Here is a 9420-nt window from a genome sequence, read left to right on the forward strand (position 1 = left end):
AAGGCACTCAACCCTCAGGTGCCTGGTTTCAGGAACCATCTGGACTCTACTGAGAAGGCCTTGCTGCAGCTTGCATGTATCCTCTAAGTGTGGCTCATCAGACTTTCCTAAACGTCCCCCACAACCAAACGCACACTGGCCACCATCGCTAGTTAGCCACTTCCTCTTCTGGGGACCCCCATGCGCTGTGCTACCTTCATTGTAACATCTTGTGTTCTCATTATAGATCCGTGTGCGTCTGCCCTCCAGGCTGGGAACCCACTGAAGGCAGAGATCTTACTCTTGATTGATCGCTGGGCCTCCTCCTTCAAGAAATATTCATAGTGTCTGTCTGTCTGTTTCTCTGCTTTTTTTTTTTTTTTAACTCACAAGGAACATGAGAGCTGAAGGTCCTAGTTGCTGGGGCACTGGAAATCCTGCAGCACAGAGGAGGAGAAAAGCGGGTCTCAGACCCTTGAGTCCCCAGATGGCTGGCATTGGTGGAATATTATTTAGCCATGAAAAGGCAGGAAGCACTGCATGCTACAACGTGGATGAACCTCAGAAACATCATGCTCAGTGAGAGAAGCCAGACATGAAAAGGCACATATTATATGATTCCATTTATATGAAACGTCCAGAATAGGAAAATCCATATATGGAGAAAGCAGTTTCGTTGTGGCCAGGGGCTGGGGGAGGAGGGAATTGGGAGTGTCTGCTTAATAGGTACGAGGTTTCCTTCTAGGGTGATGAAAAAGCTCTGAAACTTAGATAGAGGTGGTGGTTGCACAACATTGTGAATATGTTAAATGCCCCTGAATTGTATAATTTTAAACGGTTAGGGACTTCCCTGGTGGTCCAGTGGTTAGGACTCGGCGCTCTCAGGGGCCTGGGGTTCGGTCCCTGGTTGGGGAACTAGGATCCCACAAGCCACGTGGCACAGCAAAAAATAAATAAAATAAAATAAAATAATAAAATAAAATGGTTAATCTTATGTTATGTGAATTTTACTTCAATTACAAAAAAAGAGGGGGCTTCCCTCGTGGCGCAGTAGTTAAGAATCCACCTGCCAATGCAGGGGACACGGGTTCGAGCCCTGGTCCAGGAAGATCCCACATGCTGTGGAGCAACTAAGCCTGTGCACCACAACTACTGAGCCTGCGCTCTAGAGCCCGCAAGCCACAACTACTGAGCCCGTGAGCCACAACTACTGAAGCCCACATGCCTAGAGCCTGCGCACCGCAGTGAAGGGTAGCCCCTGCTCGCCACAACTAGAGAAAGCCCGCACACAGCAACGAGGACCCAATGCAGCCAAATAAATAAATGGATAGATAGATAGATAAATAAATTTATAAAAAAAAAAGAGGTGGGGAGCTGAGGGAGGAGGGGCTGGAACTTCCGGGTCTGAGGGAGGAGGGGCTGGGGCCTGGACTCCTGGGTCCTGGGGCAGCAGGAAGGGGGCCCGGGACACAAACACCTGAGTACCAAGAGGGGAGGAAGACAGGAAGTTAAGGCTTGTTCTGCCGGAGAGAGAAGAAAATGGTCCGGGTAGAGGAAGCAGTTGCTTTCTGGGAGGGAGGTTTTTCCGATGGAGATGTCATCACTAAGATGGCCCTTCCCACTCAGGCCCGGCCTGTGGGGAACTCCAGCTTGACAGAGAGGAAGGGAGAGGGGAAAGCCAGTGGGGGGAGGAGGCAGGGTCACCAGGGTCCCACGCCCAACTGCCTCAGGACAGAAACTGCACTCAGAGGGGCAGGCACCTGCAGGTCTGGATTCTCCGTCCCCAAGGAGGTAACAGCTGGGAGGATGGACCTCAGGGGCTAGAAACAACTGCATGTGTTCTGGAAGGGACTGGAGGCCTGGACTTCTGGGTCCCCAAGGGAGGAAGGGTGGAGAGAGCTAGAGGCTCAGATTTCTGGGTCTCGAGGAGGCCAAGGGCTGGGAGTTTGAACACTGAAGCTATAAAGTGGGAGGAAGGAAGCTAGGGGCCCCTGGAAGTTAAGGTGCTGCCTGCTCGGTTCTGAGACCGGAAGTGGCAGTTTGGGGGGCAGGCCCTGAAGAAAGTGGAGGTCATACTCTTGGCCTGACAGTGTCTTTGGCTCTGCTGGAACGCCGACAGGCCCACCCCACAACCCAGCCCTGTTCCCCAAACCTCTCACGCAGCGCCAGTCCCAGGGCGGAGGGAGCCGGAGGGACCCCAGGCAGGCGAGCATCGGGGGGAGCCCAGCAGCTGGCAGTGCAGGGAGGCGCTGGGAGGGTCTCAGAAGCCGGGTGGGAGCAGGACAGCTAAGAGGAACTAGGGGATCAGGACAAAGGACTACGCAAAAGATAGGGACTGTTTCCCGAGCAGACAGCTGGCCCATTAGACCCGACCTTTGCCCATTGCTTATGCCTGCGAGCCAATGGAGGCCTCAGGGGTGGTGGCCACGATACGACACACCTGTACCCTTAGGGCTGGTTGCTCACCTGAGAGAGACAGAGAGATAAAGTCGTGACCTCAGTGCCTGCCCCTCTCCTTCCCTGCAGACCCCGGCATGTGGGGATACCTGTCCCTGCTGCCTGCCTTCCTGGCATTCTGGGCTACTGCTGGCATCTGGACCGTGTGAGTGTTAGAGGCAGGATGGACTCCTGGGTCTGAGGGAGGAGGGGCTGAGGCCCTGGACCCCTGGGTCTGAGGGGGGAGGGGCTGGGGACCCGGACCCCTGGGTCTGAGAGGGGAGGGGCTGGGGGCCCGGACCCCTGGGTCTGAGAGGGGAGGGGCTGGGGCCCTGGACCCCTGGGTCTGAGGGGGGAGGGGCTGGGGGCCCGGACCCCTGGGTCTGAGGGGGGAGGGGCTGGGGGCCCCGGACCCCTGGGTCTGAGAGGGGAGGGGCTGGGGCCCTGGACCCCTGGGTCTGAGGGGGCAGGGGCTGGGGCCCTGGACCCCTGGGACTGAGGGCGGAGGGGCTGGGGGCCCGGACCCCTGGGTCTGAGGGAGGGGGAGCTAGAAGTCCGGTTTCTGCGCGTAACAGAAAGAAAAGTTTCGTCGAACTCCCTCTACTCTCTTTGATGTCTCCCCGACTTCAGTTTTTCGCTTGCTGTGGCCAACAAGGCTGTGAACCTCACGGAAGGCTTCCCCTATATAAGGTAGTTACGGTGCTTGGGGTGGGGGGGGTCCGGAGGGAGGAAAGAAGGGGGTCCTGGTTCTGAGGAGCTTCAGGATGACCGTTTATCTTCCCCAGTCGATGTGGAAATAGCCCCCCTCAGAGCTGCATCTTCAGCCAGGTGCTCAACTTGGGAGCTGCTTTGGGTAAATACTCCCGCGCACACTTCGTTCGGTGCTAGCCCCACCCAGCCAAGAGGGCCCCGGCACCCAGCCTCCTCCTGCCCCACATCCAGGAGTTGGGCACTCACTCCAGGACCCACAGTCTCTTCCACCCCACCCCCACCCCCCACCCCCTACCCAGGCGTCTGGGGCTCGGACCTCCCGCCCACTTCCCTCTCCTCCCAGCCGCCTGGACCTGCATTCTCCGTTACCAGCAGCTTCGGGACTGGGGGGTCGGAAAGTGGCCTAACCAGCTGATCCTGTGGACGGGGCTCCTCTGCGCCCTGGGCACCTCCATAGTGGGCAATTTTCAGGTGAGACGGAGCAGGCCAGCCCAGGTTCTTGCCCGCCAGAGTCTGGGACTACAACTCCCAGCATCCCCGGGGCGCAGGCTTCTGGTTTGGGGGGGCTGGTCCCCGCACGGCCTCCTGGGACTTTTATTTCTCTTGTGGCTCTCGGGCCGTGGAGGGAGGGCGTCTAGTCTCTGGATAGAGGCCGCGTGGGAGGCTCTTTGTAATCATTCCGTTAACCCCTAGGAGTTTGGGGTAATTCACTGCCATACCCCCATTTAATGATAAAATTTCTCAGTTCACTCCGCCCCTCCGCACCGCGCTGCTTGGCGGGATCCTATTTCCCCGACTAGGGATCGAACCGGGGCCCTGGGGAGTGAAAGCGTGGAGTCCTAATTACTGGACCGCGGGGGAATTCCCCACTTATTCTTTTTTTTTTTTTAATTAATTAATTAATTAATTTATTTATTTATTTATTTATGGCTGTGGTGGGTCTTCGTTTCTGTGCGAGGGCTTTCTCTAGTTGTGGCAAGCGGGGGCCACTCTTCATCGCGGTGCGCGGGCCTCTCATTATCGCGGCCCCTCCCGTTGCGGAGCACAGGCTCCAGACGCGCAGGCTCAGCAATTGTGGCTCACGGGCCTAATCGCTCCGCGGCATGTGGGATCTTCCCAGACCAGGGCTCGAACCCGTGTCCCCTGCATTGGCAGGCAGATTCTCAACCACTGCGCCACCAGGGAAGCCCCGGGAAGCCCCCCACTTATTCTTAATGTTTGCCACATCGATGGAGTGTTCTGTCTGTAGAAGGCACTAGCTTTTTACGTTGTACAGGGTTATTTTAACCCATCTCCACAAGAACTCCAGGGAGGTCCTTCTTGGTCAAATCCGACGGAGATATTTCTTTATCAGCCGGTTCGTGGTGGTCAGAGATGAACCCAGATTCGTAGACTCTAGAAGCCCACATTCTTAGCCACAAAGCTCAGTAGATATTTGTAGAATAAATAAATGGATGAGTAATAGGAGGAATCTTTGATTTATTTTATCATTTTATTTTTTATCTATTTGTTTTTCAGTATGATGTCTCTGATTCCAAACCTCTCCCGCCAAAAGGCCATGAAAGCCGCAGGGTGTTTAGACAAGAGGCTGCCTCCAACTTAACAAAAATTCCCCATGACATTTGCATAACAAATAATTCACTTATCATGTATTCCTGTGTTCATTAACCTTTGTTTTCCTTTAATTATTATATCCCCCCCCCCCCCCCCCCCCCCCCCCGCGCAGAAGCTTTTTTTTTTTTGGCTGCTCCCTGCCTCATGTGGGATCTTAGTTCCCGATCAGGGATCCAACCCGAGCCCCGTGCGGTGGAAGCCCACAGTCCTCACCAATGGACTGCCAGGGAAGTCCCCAGAAGACTTTTTTAGACATTTTCTCCTAATCATCCTTTCCCTCCATGAAGTTTTTATTTTTTTCCTAATATTTATTTATTTACTTGGTTGCGTGGGGTCTTAGTTGCGGCAGGCAGACTCCTTAGTTGCAGCATGCGGGCTCCTTAGTTGTGGCCTGTGGGTTCCTTAGTCGCGGCTTGCCGGCTCCTTAGCTGTGGCATGCAAACTCTTAGTTGCGGCATGCATGTGGGATCTAGTTCCCTGACCAGGAATCGAAGAACCCAGGCCCTTTGCATTGGGAGCGCAGAGTCTTATCCACTGCGCCACCAGGGAAGTTCCCCCCACCCCACCCCACCCCCGCCATGGAGTTTTTAGTATGAAAACATTTTAATATAATACATACTATATCTGTAAGCCAGAAACCATTGTAATATTTAATATTTTTTCACCCTCCAAGAACCAATTTTTACCCCCTTGGTGGCAACAATCTGCTCTCTTCCACCCAGGTTGAGAATGAAGGATTTATTCCACTAATATTTTACGAGGCTTGGGCTTCCCTGGTGGAGCAGTGGTTAAGAATCCGCCTGCCAATGCAGGGGACACAGGTTCAAGCCCTGGTCCGGGAAGATCCCACATGTAGCGGAGCAACTAAGCCCGTGCGCCACAACCCCCGAGCCTGCGCTCTAAAGCCCGTGAGCCACAATTACTGAGCCCGTGTGCCACAACTACTGAAACCCGCACGCCTAGAGCCTGTGCTCTGCAACAAGAGAAGCCACCGCAATGAGAAACCCGCGTGCCACAACGAAGAGTAGCCCCTGCTCGCTGCAACTTGAGAAAGCCCGTGCGCAGCAACGAAAACCCAATGCAGCCAAAAATAATAAATTAAATAAATAAATTAAAAGAAAAAATTTTACCGGGCTCTACTATGTGCCAGGCCCTGTTTTAGGGATGGAGGCCCCAGCAGTGAACAGCAGTTTAAATAAATGCCTGGCCTCGTGGAGCTGACAATAGCCAATGCACCTAATCAATCAGCCAATCGTCGGGTATGGCAGTTTTCAAGCACAGTCCGTGGAGTTGGTCCTGGCGCCTCCCTGCATGGCATCGTGGCCCTCGCCCTCCCACAGGTCTGCCCCTCAACTCTGCTCCCTTCCTCTCCCAGGAAAAGAACCAGCGGGCCACGCACCTGACGGGGGCCTTCTTCGCCTTCTTCGTGGGAATATTCTACTTCTGGCTGCAGCTCCTTCTCTTCTGGAGGATGAAGAGGCTGCCCCAGCCTGGGGGTCCCTGGATCGGGCCACTCCGTCTGGTCCTCTGCAGCATTTGCACCATCCTCACGGTGGCCAGTATCCTTCCTGGGGCCGGGGACCGGTGTTGGGGGCACGTCTTCATTGGGGTGGGTCTGCTGTGTGCTATTGAGGGTGCCCCTTCCTTTCTCAGCCTTGGTCTCCGTGCAGGATTATAGCGGTGTTGTCACCGAGTCCCGGCTCTGGGGTCACGCTGCCTCCACATACTAGCTGGGGGAGCAGGGGGAACTCCTTTGGTTTCTTAACTTCTCAGTGCCTCAGTTTCCTCATCTATCAAATGTGGATAGTAATAAGGAATGTGAGGAATGGAGGAGGTGACACATGTGAGGTGCTTAGATCGGTGCCTTGGCACATACTGAGTGACCAGTACATGCTGGGAGATCGATGAACCGATGACAGCAGTCCGTTTGGGGTACCGCTCTGTGCTGGGCATCGTGCTGGCTAAGACCGGAAACAGGAGGTTCAGATGGCCAAGAACCGTCACGAAGTTCAATGGCAGAGCTGGTGGTAGGCTGGAGGCGGCTGGTACAGGGTCTCCTGAGCTGTCTGTGTGTATCTCTTCCCAGCTCCATGTGCAGTGATGTCATGTTAGTAATAGCTTGAAACGGCCAAGAAACTAACAAATGCTACAAATCAGAGCCAGTTGTTACACATTCACCAGCACGTCTGTGGGTGGAGCCTTGATTCCAGCCCACTTCTGAGTCACCCCAGAACCCACTAGCTCAGCACACCTCCGGGTGAGCCAAACCACTCTCCGAGCCTCAGATTCCCTATCTGTAGAATGGAGTTGCTTTTATCAGAATAATGATGATTACTGAGAAGCAGAGTGCTCTGAGAGAGAGGAGGGGCTGCATGCTAAGCCTTGGGGACTGCGGCCCCCTGTGGGGATGATGGAAGGGGAGGCCAGAGGTCATTGGCATCCAGAAGAGGCTGGAGGGAACCCAGCTGAGACCCTGGGCCGGCTGCATTCAGAGGATCCCTTTGGAAAATTGGATCCATTTTCCCAGCAAAATGGGGGTGGCGATCTCGTTTCCCAGAGCAGCAAGTTGAATCCAGTGAAATGGATAGAAAGGGCTGGCGCCCGAGCTCAGCCTTCTGCAGCTGCAGAACTGGCATCTGTCCTGTGCGGCCGCAGGAGCAGTTAACGATGAGGTCTAGGCGGCCCCTTTCAAAATCCTGCCTGTGCTGATAATCAGTTTGGCCACAGGGTCTTCATTCTGTGGGGCTCTGATATCCCTTGGATGCGGGAAGTGGGGGACAGGACCATAAAATGGTCAGCTGAGTGTCGTAAGGGCTGGAAGCCTGCAAAGAGAGGTCTGAGACCTGGCATTTGAGCTGGTTTTGCAGAACCAGCTGCTTTTGGCCTGGGTTGGGTGAAGGAGGGAGGAACACCGCGGGTACATGCGGAGGGTGGGAAAACCAGCCCAGGGGAGGAGATGAGGCTGCTGGCAGGGCCAGAGATGAGCATCTCCAGTGCTAAAGTGAGGGACTCCAGGCTTGTGCTTCTGTACAAGTGCAATAGGGAGCCACAGAAAGCTTGTGAGTGGGGGAGTTACAGAGTCAGTTCTGGGGTAAGCACTTCTTTGTTCTAGGATCGGTGGGGCTTGGGGATGGTGTTGGCCTTATTCACTGTCTAAAAATCCTTGAATGAATGAAATCATGCCTAATCTGATCTAGGAGGGGTGAGTAGGAGCTGGGTTGGCTCTGAGAGGAGGAGGAGGAGTGCTTCAGTGAGGGGGGTGGTCCCAGAAAACGAGAGGCATCTCTGCAAGGTTGGAGCTCAGAGTATGTGTTGACCAGTGGTTACAAAAAAGTTTTAAAGAGCTGGGACCATGGAGCCGGAGGAGGGACAGGGCCAACCAGTTGAGATGCCAGGCTAGAAAGAGATGGGCAAGACAGAGAGGACAAGACTTGGGGTGTCCAGCTGGTCATGGGGATGAGGAGGGAGGGGACGAAGGCGATTCCCAAGGGTCTGCTAGGGAGCAGGAGTGGATGGTGTTGTCACGGAGGTCGGGGTACCCAGAAAGAGGAAGAGCTTTTAGGGAGAAAGGGAGATTCTGCAGGAGGGGCCTGTGGGCCCTGGGTCGGGGGAGAAAGTTGCAAGCACAGCCTGAAGCTGGCGGGTAGGTGGAAGCATCTTTAGGAAGCCCTGCATTTTTGGAGGTAGAAGCAATGGCGGCCAGCTGGCCCTGGCAAGTGGGGAGATGGCAGAGCCTTCACGGGGTCAGGGAAGGCCGACAGGAAGATAAGAGTACCTTGTTCTGGGATACTGGGAATGCAGTGCAAACCGGAGAAACATGCAAGGGAAAACATTTAGAAAACAGCTTGAGACAGAGGTGGGAACTGGAGGGCATCCATCTGAGAGTGTCTGGGGGTTGCCAAGGAGGGTGTCCAGCCAGAGGGGTCATTCCAGCCAGGGCAGGGCGGACATGTCACGAGAGGGTACCCAGAGGCGGATGGTCTCAGCCTGCCCAAGGTCACTCAGCAGCCTAGCCGGGCTGGCGGACCCTCCCTGTGGCGCTGTGCCCTTGACCCTGCGGTACAGTGGTCGTCCTGCACACCTGGTCACTGCGCTCAGCCTCTGCCGCCTGTGAGTGGGTCGTCGCCATGCTGCTGTTCACCCTCTTTGGCCTCTTTGCGGTGGACTTCTCCGGCCTGGACGGCTGCACCCTGTGCCTCCAGCCGGGTCCTGGCAGCCCGAGCCCCCCGCCGGCCTCCCCCATCGCCCTGAAGGTCCAGCTCTGAACGCCTGGTCAGCGTGGCATCTTCACACCTCCTGTCCCTGCCATCTGGTTCCGCCCCTGCAACCAGGGCCACCCAGGAAGCGAGAGGCCAAGGCCAGCCAGCCATCCCTGATCAAGGATATTTATTATTATTAATTTTTTTTTTTTTTTGCCGCTGGCGGAATCAGAGACACGGACGCAGGCAGGATCACGCGAAATCAGAATTCCTTCCGGAGAGCAAATCCGTACAGAAGGTCGTGGGGGAAGGGAGAAGACCAGGGGAGGGGGGCCCAGGAAGGGGGAGTTGGGGACACAAGGACAGATGGCCCTGTCCGTCCGGATCTGCTAAGCCACCCCAACCAGACCCCATCCCTCCCCCACCCCACCCCGCAGAGAGATTGATCAATAAATAAAATAATAAATTAATCAATAAATAA

The 9420-nt window shown here is 55.2% G+C and overlaps 2 protein-coding genes across 2 annotated transcripts in view; one reads left to right on the plus strand and one right to left on the minus strand.

Moving 5' to 3' along the window:
- KMT5C (lysine methyltransferase 5C) overlaps positions 1-3622 on the minus strand; it is a 22786-nt gene extending 19164 nt beyond the window's left edge. Inside the window, exon 1 of the mRNA XM_036834566.1 lies at positions 3535-3622. The gene's annotated coding sequence lies outside the window, so the exon portion shown is untranslated. The remainder of the gene's footprint in view (positions 1-3534) is intronic.
- On the plus strand, positions 1410-9417 carry TMEM150B (transmembrane protein 150B). Its single transcript, XM_036834568.1, has 7 exons — positions 1410-1770; positions 2506-2581; positions 3046-3105; positions 3201-3268; positions 3470-3597; positions 6116-6299; positions 8806-9417. The coding sequence occupies exons 2-7, from the start codon at positions 2514-2516 to the stop codon at positions 9003-9005; spliced, it is 708 nt and encodes a 235-aa protein (XP_036690463.1). The 5' UTR covers positions 1410-1770; positions 2506-2513; the 3' UTR covers positions 9006-9417.
- The last annotated feature ends 3 nt before the right edge of the window (positions 9418-9420 follow it).

This window comes from Balaenoptera musculus, chromosome 19, assembly GCF_009873245.2.
Source record: "Balaenoptera musculus isolate JJ_BM4_2016_0621 chromosome 19, mBalMus1.pri.v3, whole genome shotgun sequence".
Lineage (NCBI taxonomy): Eukaryota > Metazoa > Chordata > Mammalia > Artiodactyla > Balaenopteridae > Balaenoptera > Balaenoptera musculus.